Source organism: Larus michahellis, chromosome 1 (assembly GCF_964199755.1).
Source record: "Larus michahellis chromosome 1, bLarMic1.1, whole genome shotgun sequence".
Classification (NCBI taxonomy): Eukaryota; Metazoa; Chordata; class Aves; order Charadriiformes; family Laridae; genus Larus; species Larus michahellis.
The window spans coordinates 1,194,887-1,211,024 of record NC_133896.1 but is presented as its reverse complement, the minus strand read 5'-3'; the positions used below and the strand labels follow the sequence as shown (position 1 = coordinate 1,211,024).

At 63.9% G+C, this 16,138-nt stretch overlaps 3 protein-coding genes across 3 annotated transcripts in view; 2 read left to right on the top strand and 1 right to left on the bottom strand.

Annotated features, from left to right (window-relative positions):
* The window catches only part of LOC141738011 (filamin-C-like), a 236,211-nt gene that overhangs the window by 50,495 nt on the left and 169,578 nt on the right, over positions 1-16,138 (top strand). The window lies entirely within an intron of this gene.
* The window catches only part of SND1 (staphylococcal nuclease and tudor domain containing 1), a 145,615-nt gene that overhangs the window by 867 nt on the left and 128,610 nt on the right, over positions 1-16,138 (bottom strand). The window contains exons 17-23 of the mRNA XM_074573113.1: positions 5,699-5,887; positions 4,983-5,124; positions 4,430-4,553; positions 4,255-4,324; positions 1,597-1,710; positions 1,285-1,488; positions 473-517 (exon numbers count right to left, since the gene is read on the bottom strand). Coding sequence (XP_074429214.1) covers positions 473-517; positions 1,285-1,488; positions 1,597-1,710; positions 4,255-4,324; positions 4,430-4,553; positions 4,983-5,124; positions 5,699-5,887 — 888 coding nt within the window. The remainder of the gene's footprint in view (positions 1-472; positions 518-1,284; positions 1,489-1,596; positions 1,711-4,254; positions 4,325-4,429; positions 4,554-4,982; positions 5,125-5,698; positions 5,888-16,138) is intronic.
* On the top strand, positions 12,873-15,694 carry LRRC4 (leucine rich repeat containing 4). Its single transcript, XM_074573114.1, is given in 11 exon segments — positions 12,873-13,237; positions 13,240-13,510; positions 13,512-13,744; positions 13,747-13,861; positions 13,863-13,903; positions 13,906-14,016; positions 14,019-14,119; positions 14,121-14,280; positions 14,283-14,764; positions 14,767-14,917; positions 14,920-15,694. Coding segments are annotated over 11 exon segments (2,541 nt in total). The 5' UTR covers positions 12,873-13,002; the 3' UTR covers positions 15,561-15,694.

The following is a 16,138-nucleotide window of genomic DNA, read 5'->3' as shown; positions in this document are numbered from 1 at the left end:
CCTGGAGATGAGGGGGGGGGCCACATCCAGCATCTCCCCAGAGCTGGGGGTGGGGGGGGGGGCCCACATCCAGCATCACCCCAGGGATACGGGGGTACCACATCCAGCATCACCTCAGAGATGGGGGTACCACGTCCTGCACCTCCCCAGAGACTGGAGGGGGGGCAGCCAGCATCGTTCTGGAGATGTGCATGTGTGGGGGGGTGTCCACATCCCACATCTCCCCACAGATGGGGGGGGCTGCACCCAACAGCACCCCAGAGATGGGGGGGGCACATCCAGCATCTCCCCAGAGACCAGGGGTCGTATCCAGCATCATTCTGGAGATGGGGGGGTGTGTGGTGTGTGCTGCATCCAGCACCTCCCCTGCAAATGGGGGGGGTACCACATCCAGCACCCCCCCTGAGACAAGGGAGGGGTCGTGCTTGCCGCCCCCCCCCGCCCTGTATCTCCCACCCCCCCCGGCACTCACCCGGGCGCTCTTGGCCGTCTCCTGCGCGTTCAGGTACTCGGTGATCTGCAGGGACAGAGGATGGGGTCAACCCGCGCCCCCTCCCCAGGGGTTGGGGGGGGTGTGGGGGGGGGGCCGGGCACCCCCAGGGACCCCCAGCAGCGTCTGCCAGGGCGGGGGGGACACCCCACTGTGGCACCCCGACCTGCACCTTAGGGAGATGGAGGGGGGGGGGTCCCCATGGAGGGCAGAGAGGTGGGATTCCCCCCACCAGGAAGGGCAGGGAAGTAGGACCCCCCCCATGGAGGGCAGAGAGGTGGGACCCCCACCCACGGAGGGTAGGGAGGTGGGACACACCCCCCCCCCAACATGGAGGGCAGGGAAGTAGGACCCCCCCCATGGAGGGCAGAGAGGTGGGACCCCCACCCACGGAGGGTAGGGAGGTGGGACACACCCCCCCCCCCAACATGGAGGGCAGGGAAGTAGGACCCCCCCATGGAGGACCGGGAGGTGGGACCCCCCCCACCCCATGGAGGACAGGGAGGTGGGACCCCCACCCAGCACGACCCCGAAGAGGGAACCCAGGTGTCTGGGAGGGGGTGGCTTGGGGTCACCCCCCCCTCCGCCCCCCCCTCCCCCCCCCCCCCCCCGCCGCAAGCCACCACCGCCACCGAGCCAGGATTCATACAACGTCAGATGAGCTGGGGGGGGGGGGGGGGGGGGGTTCAATCACAGCTTGGCCACCCGTGGGGCAGAGCCCACCCCACTGCGAGGGGGCCAGGGACACCCACCCCCCCGCCCCCCACCTCCATGACCCCCCCAGCAGCACCTACCACTTTCTGGAACTGCTTCTCCTTGCGCACCTCCACCATGACCAGCCCCTCCTTGACCAGCCCCAGCCCCACGTCGCTCTTGGAGTCGGCGAACTGGAGGGTGACGTGGGGACAGCCGGGCCCCAGGTGCTCCACGTTGAGCAGGCACTGGGTGTTCTGGATGTCCCGCACCACGCTGTCCACCGCGTCCGCCCGCGCGTCGTCCTGCGGCACCGCACGCCGTCGGCATCGAGCCCCACGGTCCCACCACGGGGACCCGGAGCGCCCCACGCTCCCCTCGACACTCCCCCCCCCCCGCCCCACAAAACTTACGTCCTGGGGCACCTGGATGAAGGCGAACTTGTACTCGGTGGCTTGTGCCGGCAAAACACGGGTGCTGAAGGCCGGGGGCAGAGCGGCCAGGCGGGTGGCGGGCAGCGTCTCCTTCTGCGGGGAGGGAGGAGAGGGTGCCGGGCTTGGGAGGGCACCCAAGGGTGCTGGACACCCCGTGATGGGCTCCCTGGTTTGGGGTTGGGAGGGCACCCAAGGGTGCTGGACACCCCGTGATGGGCTCCCTGGTTTGGGGTTGGGAGGGCACCCAAGGGTGCTGGACACCCTGTGATGGGCTCCCTGGTTTGGGGTTGGGAGGGCACCCAAGGGTGCTGGACACCCCGTGATGGGCTCCCTGGTTTGGGGTTGGGAGGGCACCCAAGGGTGCTGGACACCCTGTGATGGGCTCCCTGGTTTGGGGTTGGGAGGGCACCCAAGGGTGCTGAGCACCCCGTGATGGGCTCCCTGGTTTGGGGTTGGGAGGGCACCCAAGGGTGCTGGACACCCTGTGATGGGCTCCCTGGTTTGGGGTTGGGAGGGCACCCAAGGGTGCTGAGCACCCCGTGATGGGCTCCCAGACAACGGGGTTGGGAGGGCACCCAAGAGTGGTGGGAATCCGTGATGGGCTCCCTGGTGCTGGGGTTCGGAGGGCACCCAAAGGTGCTGGACACCCCATGATGGGTTCCCCAGTGCCAGGGTTGGGAGGGCACCCAAGGGTGCTGAGCACCCCGTGATGGGCTCCCAGACACCAGGGTTGGGAAGTTACCCAAGAGTGGTGGGCACCCTGTGATGGGCTCCCTGGTGTTAGGTTTGGGAGGGCACCCAAGGGTGGTGGACACCCCAAGATGGGCTCCCAAGCACTAGGGTTGGGAGGGTACCCAAGGGTGCTGGGCACCTCATCATGGGCTCCCTGGTGCCAGCTAGAGGGAGGAAAATGGCAGCACCCAGCCACAGGGATGGACGGTTGGATGGTTGGATGGATGGATGGATGGATGGATGGATGAAGGGACAGACAGATGGACGGATGGAGGGACGTATGGATGGATGGATGGATGGATGGATGGATGGATGGATGGATGAAGGGACAGACAGATGGACGGATGGAGGGACGTATGGATGGACAGATGGATGGATGGATGCATGGATGGATGGATGGATGGACGTATGGATGGACGTATGGATGGATGGAGGGACGGATGGATGGATGGATGGACAGATGGATGGGTGGGTGGATGAAGGGACAGACAGATGGACGGATGGATGGATGGACGGATGGATGGATGAACAGACAGACGGATGGATGGATGGATGGAGGGACAGATGGAGGGATGGATGGATGGATGGATGGATGGATGGATGGATGGATGAACAGACAGACGGATGGATGGATGGAGGGACAGATGGATGGATGGATGGATGGATGGAGGGATGGAGGGATGGAGGGATGGACGGATGGATGGATGGAGGGATGGACAGATGGATGGGTGGGTGGATGGATGGATGGATGGATGGATGGATGGATGGATGGATGGATGGATGAACAGACAGACAGACGGATGGATGGATGGAGGGACAGATGGATGGATGGATGGATGGAGGGATGGATGGATGGATGAACAGACAGACGGATGGATGGATGGATGGAGGGACAGATGGATGGATGGATGGATGGAGGGATGGACGGATGGACAGATGGATGGATGGATGGACAGATGGATGGGTGGGTGGATGGATGGATGGATGGAGGGATGGATGGATGGATGGATGAACAGACAGACAGACAGATGGATGGATGGAGGGACGGATGGATGGATGGATGAACAGACAGACGGATGGATGGATGGATGGAGGGACGGATGGATGGATGGATGGATGGATGGATGGATGGATGGATGGAGGGATGGATGGATGAACAGATGGATGGATGGATGAACAGACAGACAGACGGATGGATGGATGGAGGGACAGATGGATGGATGGATGGATGGATGGATGGATGGATGGATGGAGGGATGGAGGGATGGAGGGATGGACGGATGGACGGATGGATGGATGGATGGATGGATGGATGGATGGATGGATGGAGGGATGGACAGATGGATGGGTGGATGGATGGATGGATGGATGGATGGATGGATGGATGGATGAACAGACAGACAGACGGATGGATGGATGGAGGGACAGATGGATGGATGGATGGATGGAGGGATGGATGGATGGATGGATGGATGGATGGATGGATGGATGGATGAACGGACAGATGGATGGACAGATGGATGGGTGGGTGGGTGGATGGATGGATGGATGGATGAACCGACAGACGGATGGATGGATGGATGGAGGGACAGATGGATGGATGGATGGATGAATGGATGGATGGATGGAGGGATGGATGGATGGATGGAGGGATGGATGGATGGACGGACGGACGGACAGACGGATGGATGGATGGAGGGACAGATGGATGGATGGACGGACAGACAGATGGCTCTGCACCCTGAGACTCTCAGTCCCAGGGGCACGATCCTGCCCCTGCCTGATGTGTGGCAGCTAGGGGGTCACAACCAGCCCGCCCCCCCCAGGAGAACTGGAGTTGGGGGTCTCCACTTGGCACCCCAGGGTGCCCCCACCCATCTTCCCCTACCCAGGGCGAGCACTCACGTTGCCGTAGTCAATGTAGAAGATATGGACTTTGGCAGCCGACTCCACCTTCTCCACCCGGGCCCGGTACCTGGAGGGTGGGATGAAGGGGGTCACCCGTGAAACACACCTCAGCATGGGGCAACGCCGCCCCACAGCCCCACACTGGGGCCAGCAGGACCCCCCTCCGTCTCACCATTCTCCGTCGACGAACTTGGCAATGCAGAAGTCCCCGCGGCGCGGGGCATAGGAGCCCTCCACGGGCGGGTGGTTGCCCACCTCGGTGCGCATGTTCTCCATCAGCTTCTCCAGCTGGGCGCCTGTGGAGGGGCTCGATCCAGCACCCGACCACCCCGACCCCCCCCAACTGCCTGCACTGGGGTTGCGGTGAGGGGGGGGACACCCAGGACATGAGGGTTTGGGGGGCTGCCCACCAAAATCGAGCATCCTCATCCCACCGAAATAAAGCCTCCCCCCAACTCCGGGTGGAGAACACCCATGGGTGCTGGGGGGTGCCGGAGCTGTGGTGTCATCAATACGGGGGACAGGGGGGGTCCCCGGGGAGCTGCACACCCCACCCAGGGATGGCGATGGCATGGCCGGGAGGTTGGGGAGGGTTTGGAGCCTGGAGGTCCAGGGATGAGCCCCCCCATCCGTGTCCCTCAGAGCCAAATGACATTGCTGGGGTGTGGGGGGGTGAGACAAGTGACAGGGGGGGACACAGGGGGACCCCAGCCCTGTCCCCGTACCTGTCTCCACGTCCTGCACATAGAAGTGGAGATCGTCCGTGATCTCCGTCACAAAGACGGGCTTGTAGTTGGCCGTGCGCTCCTTCTCCTCCAGCACCTGCACCACATCCTCCACCGGGGTCTCCTCGTAGTGGGACCACACCTGGGATTGGGGGGGACACACACACATGGGCTGGGGGACCTCGTGGCCACACTTGATGCCACCGGGAAGGGGATGATGGCTGTGCTGGCACCCAGCAGCTGGAACATCACCGGTGCCCAGCACCATGGATGCCATGCGCCTCGGGGTGGGAACGTCCTGTGGGTTGGGGAAATCCCCCGGGGTGGGGACATTTCTTAGCATGGGGACAACCCTTGGGGTGGGGACAACTCTCAGCATGGAGACATCCCTCAGGGAAGGGCCATCCCTTGGGGCAGGGCCATCCCTTGGCACGGTGACATCCCTTGGGGTGGGAAAATCTCTTGTCATGGCGACATCTCTTGGGATGGGGACATCCCTTGGGGTGGGGACATCTCTTGGCATGCAGACATCCCTTGGGGTGGCGACTTCTCTTGGACTCGGGACATCCCTTGGAGCGGGGATATCCTTTGGGGTTGGGACATCCCTTGGGGTGGGGACAACCCTCGGGTCGGGAATATCTCTTAGGGTGAGAACATCTCTGGGCACAGGGACATCCCCTGGGGTGGGGACATCCCCTGGGGACGGTCCCGCTCACCTTCTCCTTCTTCTGCTTGGCGGCCTCCTCGGCGGCCAGCAGCGCCTTGTAGTAGGGGCTGCGCTCGGCGGTGAAGTGGACCTTGGAGAGGGCGTGTTCCACCAGGGCCACCGACAGGTTGAGGCCCTCGATGTGCAACCAGCCGATGAAGTTCCCCGCCTTGTCCATGCTCTCCACCTCCACCTCCACCTGCGGGGGGCAGGGACAGGGGGGGATGTCAGCCCTCTGCACCCTCAAGGACCCGGCCACGCACCCGTCCCCACCCCACACTGTCCCTCCCAGCCACCGTCCCCAAACGCTCGTCCTCATCTCGGCTGCTCCCAGCTTCACCAAGCAGTAACGTGAGCGATGGACGGAGTTGGACAGGGCGGGTGGGCACGTGCCAGGCATGTGCCCGGCCAAACGCCACCCCAGTGCGGGGTCCAGCAGGAGGGGTCACCCCCTGCCATTCTCCCCGTCACCCACATCTGCTCTGTGGGCACCCAACTCAGCTCCATGGGCACCCAGATCTGCTCTGTGGGCACTCAACTCTGCTCCTGGGCACCCAGATCTGCTCCATGGCACCCAGCTCAGCTCCATCAAACCCAGATCTGCTCCCTGGGCACCCAACTCTGCTCCCTGGGCACCCAGCTCTGCTCCAGGAGCACCCAGTTCCGCTCCAAGGGCACCCAGATTTCCTCCTGGGCACCCAGATCTGCTCTAGGGGCACCCAGCTCTGTCCCACAGAACCCAGCTCTGAATGATGGGCACCCAACTCATCTCCATGGGCACCCAAATCTGCTCCAAGGAACCCAGCTCTGCTCCTGGGCACCCAGCTCTGCCCCATTGGCACCCAGCTCTGCTCCCTGGGCACCCATCACTGCTCCGTGGACACGCAGCTCTGCTCCACGGGCACCCAGCTCTGCTCCACGGGCATCCAGCTCTGCTCCTGGGCACCCAGTTCTGCTCCAAGGGCACCCAACTCTGCTCCATGGAACCCAGCTCTGCTCCTGGGCACCCAGATCTTTGCCAGGGGCACCCAACTCTGATCGATGGGCACCCAGTTCTGCTCCCAGCAATGCCCAGGGCAGGGAACCAGGCAGGGACGGAGGCAGGAGCTCACCATCCCCTGCGGCTCGGGCTCCCTGCCTGCACCCTGCCTGCACCCTGCCTGCTCCCTGCCTGCACCTTACCTGCTCCCTGCCTGCACCCGGGGACAGCTGGGGAGGGCAGGCAGAGCCCGGAGCCACACGGGGCCAGAGGAGGGACCGAGACGGGGCTACTGGGGTTGGGGGGCAGCGAGCCCAGCTCCAAGGGCTGGGGGGGGGCTGCACCCCCAGACCCCCCGATGGCTTGTGCAGGCAGCTCCTGCCGCTGCAGCCGCGGCTGGTGAATGCGGCTGGCCCCCGGGGGTCCCTGCACGGGCTCTGCCTGCACCCAGCCCTGCCTGCACTGAGCTCTGCCTGCACCCAGCCCTGCCTGCACCCGGTCTCTGCCTGTGCCTGACTGCATCCCACAGAGTATCCCACCCTGGGCAGGACACCCCTCCCTGGGCAGAGTATCCCCCCGGGCACAGCATCCCACCCCGGGCACAGCATCCCCCCCAGGCAGGGCATCCCCCCCCGGGCACAGCATCCCCCCCTGGGCAGAGCATCCCCCCCCCAGACAGCGCACCCCCCCCGGGCAAGGCATCCCCCCTAGGGCAGGGCATCCCCCCCTGGGCAGGGCATCTCACCCAGGGCACAGCATCCCCCCCCCCCAGGCAGGGCATCCCCCCGCTGGGCAGAGCATCCCCCCCCGGGCACAGCATCCCCCCCTGGGCATAGCATCCCACCCCAGACAGGGTATCCCCGTCCTAGGCATGACATCCGCCCCCCCCAACCCCGGGCAGAGCATGCCCCCCCGGGCACGGCATCCCCCCCATGGGCAGAGCATCCCCCCTCAGGGCATGGCATCCCCCCCATGGGCAGAGCATCCCCCTCCTGGGCACGGCATCCCACCCCAGATGGAGCATCCCCCTCAGGGCATGGCATCCCCCCCCAGACAGGGTATCCCCCCTCCCTGGGCACAACATCGCACCCCGGACAGGGCATCCCACCCAGGCAGGGCATTGCCCCCCCCAGTCCCAGGCAGTACATCCCCCCCTGGATAGAGCATCCCCCCCCGGGCACAGCATCCCATCCAGATCAACGCATCCCCGCCCCAGGTAGGGTATCCCAGGGCATCCCCCCACCCCGGGCAGGCCGAGCTCGGTGCCCCCCGGCCGTGCCGTGCCCCGTGGCCGTCGTGGCCGTACTGCCCGGTGCGTAACGCCAGGCTGTGCCACGGCCCCCGGCACGAAGCTGCCTTTCCATCCAGCGGCAGCCGGCCTGCAGGGCAGCGGGACGCGGCCCCGCACGCCTCGGCACCCCCCCAAAACGCCACCCTGGTACCCCCTTCCCCAACCCCCCCCCCCCGCCAGCCCACCAGAGGGTGCGGGCAGAGCCGGGGCACCCATGGGTGCCGGCACAGGTCGGACACGCGCATCAAGACGCCCACGCTCGCCCTCTCCGGCAGCCGGTACGGCCATGCCGCCAGGCCTCCCGGTGCCGCGCCGACCTCGGCTCCATCACCAGAGCTCCGTCCCTTTACCATCAATCCCTCGTCAAGGGCCGGCTGCTAATTGTGACCAGTGGCCCGGTGGCCAGGGGGTGAGCGGCGGTGGGCACACGGCACGGCACTGCGGCGCTGGTGGGGATGGGCAGAGGGTCGTGGTCCTCCCGCAGCCCCTTCCAGTCGCTGGGACTGTGGCCCAGGACAGGGTTTGGCTGGTGGCCACTGTGGCCAGCACGCTGGCACATGCCGGCACACTGGGCGCGTGGCAGCGTCACCGGCCAGGCTGCTGCGTGGTCCTTGCGGTGCTGTACGGGTGCCCCCTCGCCGTAATTTAATTAGGCCGCCGTCCGCGTGGTTAATTGTGTTCGGCGCTGCCAGACGCAGAGTCGTTTGCCCACCCCGGAGCTCGTCCCTCCCGCCGTGACCTGTCCCCACCGTGTCCCCTCCACCGCCCGCGTCCCCGGCACCGCGTCTGCCACAGCCCCAGGTCACCCCTTGTCCCCCAGGGGTGCTCGTGCCACCTCCCCAGGCAGCAGCACCCCCACAGCGCTGCGGGGGGATGCTCTGGTGGCCAAGGCGCCCCCCCTATCCCCTGTGCCACCCCCCTGCAGCCGGGTGACCGGCGAGGGGACGAGCGGGACAGTAATGGCATGGCGAGCTTTGCTCGGGCAAGGAGGGGACGCGACTGCTGCTCTCTGCCGCGGGGGACAGGGGACACGGGGGACATGGGGGACCCTCCCGTGGGGTACCTGAGGCCACCAGATCCTGCGGCGCCCAGGGGACACCGCTGTCACGCCTGGCGGTGGGCAGCACTGGGGATGTGCCACCAAGACGGGGACGGTGACCCCGACTGGGGCCTGGCACCCTGCAGGGAGCGTCCCGGGGTGCCGTCACCCAGGGTGTCCCCAAGGGGCCACCCCAAGCACCCCCCAGCCGCCTGGGGGCACCCAGCGGTGGCACATGGGTGACAGCTCCAAGTGCCGCCCGTGGGCACAGCCCCGCTCCCCCTCCTTGCCCCCCAGTTTGGGTGCTCGGCCCCGCTCCCGGGGGGGGTCCCAGCCCCCCTCCCTTGCACGGCGGGTGCTGTTGGTGTGTCCCCGTCCCGCGACCCACCCCCCCGTCCCACCCCACTCCATCCCGACACGGGGGTGGGGGCCACCCCCCGGGCACCGAAATCCTGCGCGGGGTCCCCAAGGATGCCCACCTGGCAGGGACGGAGGGGTGGCTTCGATCAGACACCAGAGAATCCACATAACACTGGGGGGGTTCTGAACCCCCTCCCCCCCGCCAAAGACGCTCCCAGGTTCCCCCCCGCCATCGCCTCCCCCTGTCAACCCCCCACCCCCAGCCAGCCTGGGGGGCCGCTCCCCCAGCACCCCGGGGACCCCCATCCCAAGCAGCACCCCCCCGTTGCTGGCACCCACGGGGCTCTGGTGGTGCCAGCCTTTGCCCCCCGCAATCCCAGGGATTCGTTACCACCCGGCGCTAATTATCCACTGGGCCACCCTGCAGCTGCCGGGGTTGGGGGGGAGCAGGGCGGCAGCAGGGGCAGGACCCCCCCCCGACCCGTACCCCAAAAAGCAGGAGGTGGGCCCCCCCCACCGGCAGAGCCGGGGTCACCCTCTCCATTAGTGTCCCAGCTTGTGCCAGGTCTCAGCCCTGAGCCCGGACTTGGTCTGCACCTGGGGGTCCATAGAAACTGAATTCTTTGCCACACGGGGGGGCTGTGGGCCACCATCCACGGACAGAACCATGTGTGGTGTGTGTCCCCCCCCCCCCCCCGCCCCCTTCCCGATCACTGCACAGACCGGATCATGCTCTCCATCAGTGTCCCAGCTTGTGCCAGGTCTCAGCCCTGAGCCAGGGAGGGGGTGCACATGGGGGTCCGCGGGCATCAGATCCTGTGCCACATCGGGGGGGGCTGTGGGGGCCACCAGCCATGGATGGAACCATGCGTATGTCCCCACCACTGCCACGGAGCTGGGCTCATCCTCTCCATGAGTGTCCCGGCTTGTGCCAGGTCTCAGTCCTGAGCCGGGGAGGGGATGGGGCTGCACCAAGGGGGCCATGAGCACTGGATCCAGCGCCTCATGGGGAGGGTGTGTGGGGGGTTGTGGGGGCCACCAGCCACGGACAGAACCACGTCCCGCCTCCTCACCGCCACAGAGCTGGGCTGGTCCTCTCCATCAGTGTCCCGGCTTGTGTCAGGTCTCAGCCCTGAGTCTGGACTTGGGCTTCACCCGAGGGGTCCACGGGCATCAGATCCTGTGTCATATGGGGGGCCCGCTGGGGCCACCAGCCACGGACGCAACCATGATCCCCCTTCCCCCGACCACCGCATAGCCAGGCTCTTCCTCGCCATCAGTGTCCCGCCTTGTGCCAGGTCTCAGCCCCGAGCCAGGCTGGGGCGGCTGCACCCGGAGGTTCACGGGCACCGGATTCGGTGCCACATGGGGGTGCTGTGGGGGCCACCAGCCACGGACGAAACCATGTCCCTCCTTCCCCCGACCACCGCATAGCCAGGCTCATCCTCTCCATCAGTGTCCCACCTTGTGCCAGGTCTCAGCCCTGAACCCGGGGAGGGGGCTGCACCCGGAGGTCCACGGGATTCTGTGCCACATGGCGGGGGGTGTGGGGGCCACCAGCCACAGACGCAACCATGTTTCCCCCCCCGACCACCGCATAGCCAGGCTCATCCTCTCCATCAGTGTCCCGCCTTGTGCCAGGTCTCAGCCCTGAACCCGGGGAGGGGGCTGCACCCGGACGGAGCCGCGTTCCCCCCCCGCACCCCCCCCATCACCTTAAAGCTGCCGAGCTGCTCCGTCAGCGTCCATCCCTCTGTCCATCCGTCCGTCCGTCCATCCTCACCCCGCGGCGCTGCCCCCCCCGGCCCCCCCCACTATCCCCATGGCGGTCTGCGAGCAGGGAGGAGGAGGAGAAGGAGGAGGAGGAGGGAGAGGAGGAGGAGGAGGAGGAGGAGGGAGGGAGGGAGGGAGGAGGAAGAGGAGGAGGAAGCCCATCCCGCATCTTCCTCCCAGAAGCAACGAGCCCCAAAATAGCTCCTCGCCCGCCGCCGCCGCCGCCGCCGCCGCCGCCGCCGCCGCACCGGCGAAGCGGGGCGGGGAGTTGCGGGGTGGGGTGGGGGGGGGGTGGGGGTTGAGAAGGCGGGGTGGGGGGGGGGGGGGTGTGCTGTGTGTGGAGAAGGCGAAGGAAGGCGGGTGGGGGGGGTGGGGTGGGGTGGGGGGGTGTTTCGGGGGGGGTGCCGGAGCGGTGCCGGGCTCCCGACACGATGCGTCAGCAGCAATCCATCCGCGCTCCCACTGAAGGACAAAAGGATGAGAGAGCCGCCTGCGCGGCTGCCGCCCGCACCGCCCGCACCCCCCGCGCCCCCCGCGCCGCCGGGGCCCCTCCGCCCGGCCCGCACGCCCGTTAGCACCGGAGGATGCCCGCCGGCCCCGGGGCCGCCACAGCCGCCGCCGCCGCCGCCGCCGCCGCCGCCGCCACCGCCGCCGCACTGCGCGGGCGGCCCGGCCGCTGAAAGCGACACGCGGGGACGCGGGACGCGGAAGGCGGGAGGGGGGGACGGGACAAACCCCCCCACCAGCACCACCACCAGCACGACCCACCCGGAGAACGGCGAGCGACGAGACGGGGGCGACCCCCCCCGCAACCTCCCCCCCCCACCTTCCCCGGCACCATCCCCCCCCCCCCACCGCCACCGCCGGCAGAACCCCCCGCCTCGGCCTCTCCCCTCCGCTAATTGGGGGTTTTTTCCTCTCCTTTGGGGGCTTTTAGCTATTTATTTATTTATTTTTATATATTTTTAATTTTTTTTTTTTACGTTTAGTTTTTTCTTTTTTTTTTCCTTTTTATCTTTTCCTTCTTTTTCTTTTTCTTTTTTCTTTTTCCTTTTCCTTTTTCTTTTGCCTTTTTATTTTTCCTTTCCCTTTCCCCTTTCTTTTTCCTTTTTATTTTTATCTCTTCCTTTTTATTTTCCCCTTATATTTTCCCTCTTCCTTTTGATTTTTAATTTTCCATTTTTAGTTCCCATCTCGATTGCCTTTTCCGTTCCATTTGCATTTGAATTATTTTAATTTTTTTAAATTTTTAAATTTTTAAATTTTTTTTTTACATTTTTCTATCCCCCCCCCCCCCCCCCCGCCGGCCTCTCCCCCGGGGGGGGGGCCGCCATGCCGGGCCACCCGGGGCTGCCCCACGGCCGGCGCTGCGAGGCTCGGCCAGCCCGGCTCACCGCGGCGGGGGGCTGCCGGGCCCCCCTTTAGCCGGGCCGCCCCCCTCCCCCTTCCCCCCCCCCCCCCTGCACCGCAGCCTCTAGGAGCCATTTTGTCTTCCCCCCCCCCTTAACACTCCCCCTTTGCTGGGCGCCGAGCCCCCCCCGGACCCCCCCGCCCCTTCCCCAGGTAGGTACGGCCGGAGAGCGGGGAGGGAGGGCGCCTCTTTCCTCTCCCCCCCCCCAACCCCATTCTCGCTTTTTTTTGGGGGGGCTAAATTTTCATTTTTCCTTAATCCCCCCCTCCTCCTTCTCCGCGGCTCCCCCCACCCCCCCCCAACACCGCGATCCCCCCCTCCCTCCCCCGGACCCCTCTCCCCTCTCCGGCCCAACGGGCCCAGCTCGTCGGAGCCGGGAGCCGGGGGGGGGGGCCCTGAGCCACTTCTCCTTCTTCACGCCGACATCCCCAGACGATGGTGAATGATGAACGTGCCACATCATGAAGCTCTTGTGGCAGGTAACTGTGCACCACCACCACCACCGTCACCACCGTCACCACCACCACCGCCGCCACCGCGCCGGCAGAGCTGCCCTGGTCTCCTACCTGACCCTCCACGCCTGGATTCTCTACGTCGCCGCCGCCTCCCCCGGCCCCCAGAGCTGCCCCTCCGTTTGTTCCTGCAGTAACCAGTTCAGCAAGGTGGTCTGCAACCCGGCGCGCCTCGCCGAGGTGCCCCCGGCATCCCCTCCAACACCCGCTATCTCAACCTCATGGAGAACAACATCCAGATGATCCAGGCGGACACGTTCCGGCACCTGCATCACCTGGAGGTCCTGCAGTTGGGCAGGAACGCCATCCGGCAGATCGAGGTGGGGGCCTTCAACGGCTTGGCCAGCCTCAACACCCTGGAGCTCTTTGACAACTGGTTGACCGTCATCCCCAGCGGGGCCTTCGAGTACCTCTCCAAGCTGCGGGAGCTGTGGTTGAGGACAACCCCATCGAGAGCATCCCTCGTACGCCTTCAACCGGGTGCCCTCCCTCATGCGCCTGGACCTGGGCGAGCTGAAGAAGCTGGAGTACATCTCCGAGGGGGCTTTCGAGGGGTTGTACAACCTCAAGTACCTCAACCTGGGGATGTGCAACATTAAGGACATGCCCAACCTGACGCCCTTGGTGGGGCTGGAGGAGCTGGAGATGTCGGGCAATAACTTCCCCGAGATCAAACCGGGCTCCTTCCACGGCTCAAGTCCCTCAAAAAGCTCTGGATTATGAACTCGCAGATCAACCTGATCGAGCGGAACGCCTTCGACGACCTGACGGCGCTGGTGGAGCTCAACCTGGCCCACAACAACCTCTCCTCTGCCCCACGACCTCTTCGCCCCGCTGCGGTACCTGGTGGAGCTCACCTGCACCACAACCCCTGGGACTGCGACTGCGACATCCTCTGGCTGTCATGGTGGTTGCGGGAGTACATCCCCACCAACTCCACCTGCTGCGGGCGCTGCCATGCCCCCTGCACATGCGGGGCAGGTTCCTGGTGGAGGTGGACCAGACCTCCTTCCAGTGCTCGGCGCCCTTCATCATGGACGCCCCCATGGACCTCAACATCTCCGAGGGGGCGGGTGGCCGAGCTCAAGTGCCGAACTCCTTCCATGTCCTCCGTTAGGTGGTTGCTGCCTAACGGGACGGTCCTGAGCCACGCGTCCAGCACCCGCGCATCTCCGTCCTCAAACGACGGCACCTTGAACTTCTCCCACGTCTTGTTGACGGACACCGGGTTTACACCTGCATGGTGACCAACGTGGCGGGGAACTCCAACGCCTCGGCCTACCTCAACGTGAGCACGGCCGAGCTCAACACCTCCAACTACAGCTTCTTCACCACCGTCACGGTGGAGACCACCGAGATCTCCCCCGAGGACATCTCCCCCAAGTTCACCAAGCCCGTCCCCACCACGTCGACGGGCTACCAGCCGGCGTACACCACCACCACCACCGTCCTGGTCCAGACACCCCGGACGCCCAAGCAGGTGGCCGTACCCACCGCCGACTCCGGCGACAAGATGCAGACCAGCTTGGACGAGGTGATGAAGACCACCAAGATCATCATCGGTTGCTTCGTGGCGGTGACGCTGCTGGCGGCGGCCATGCTCATCGTCTTCTACAAACTCCGCAAGCGACACCAGCAACGCAGCACGGTGACGGCCGCCCGGACGGTGGAGATCATCCAGGTGGACGAGGACATCCCACCCGCCGCGCCGCCGCGGCCACCACGGCGGCCAGCGCGGCCGGCGGAGCAGGTGAGGGGGCGGTGGTGCTGCCCGCCATCCATGACCACATTAACTACAACACCTACAAACCCGCCCACGGGGCCCACTGGACAGAGAACAGCCTGGGGAACTCTCTGCACCCCCCGGCACCACCCTGGCGGACCCCTATATAATCCAGACCCACACCAAGGAGAAAGTCCAGGAACCCAGATATGACTTAATTTTTTTGGGGGGGGGGGGAGATTTTTTTCTTCCCTTTTTTTTTTTTTGCGTCTTATTTTTTCCTTCCTTTTTTTTTTCCTTTCTTTTTTTTTTGTCTTCTTATTTTTTCTTCTTTTTTTATCTTCTTTTCTTTCGTCTTTTTCTTCTTTTTTCTTCTTTTCTTCCTTTTTTCTTCTTTCTTCTTTTTCTTTTTCTTTTTTCCTTCTTTTTCTTCTTTTTTTCTTCTTTTCTTCCTTTTTTCTTCTTTCTTCTTTTTTCTTTTTTCCTTTTTTCCTTTTTTCTTTTTCTTTTCTCCTTCTTTTTTCTTCTTTTTTCTCTTATTTTTCTTTTTTCCTTTTTTTCTTTTTTCTTCTTTCTTCTTTTTTTCCTCTTCTTTTTTTCCGTTGTTTCCTTCTTGTTTTCTTCTTTTTTCCCCCTTCCTTCTTTTCTTTCTTTCGCACCCCCCCCTCAAAATTACAAATGCAATAGAATGCACAAAACCGGAACAAAAAAAAAAACAACAAAGCGACCCCCCCCCCCAACAGCAACTACAACAAAAAAAAAGGAAAAAAAAAATAATAAATAGACAGCAACTTTTGTACAGAGCGGGGGAAGAGACTTTTTTTTTTCTTGTACATGCTTATATATTAAATTTCCGGGCTGATGAGAGAAGCAGATTATATTAAAATTTAAACAAAAAGAACCCCCCCCCACGACCAACCGACCGACCGACGGCAAAGAAACTATTTTCTAACTCGCAAGTTCTATTTAAAAAGAGGGAGAGTTTAAAAAAAAAAAAAAAAAAAAAAAAAAAAAGAAAAAGGGAAAATATTTGCAATTTTGCCGAAAGCGGCGGCGGGGGCCCCCCCTGCACAGGAGCGGGGAGTGCAGGCAGGAGCCCGCTGGGGGGAGGGTCTGGGGGGGGGGAGAAAGGGGGGGGAAGGGGGAAAGGGAAGGGGGGGTCAGGATGCGGCTGGGACCCCCCCCGTCCTCCCCCAGCGCCCCGAGCACCGCGCTGTGCCAAAACCTTCCAAATGCAATAAATAAACATCATTTTTGGGTTTATTTTTTTTTGGGGGGGGGGGGGGGGGTGGCCGTTGGTTTAGGGTTTTATTTGTGAGGGTTTTTTTTGGGGGGGGGGGTTATTTTTTTTGGGCGGGGGGA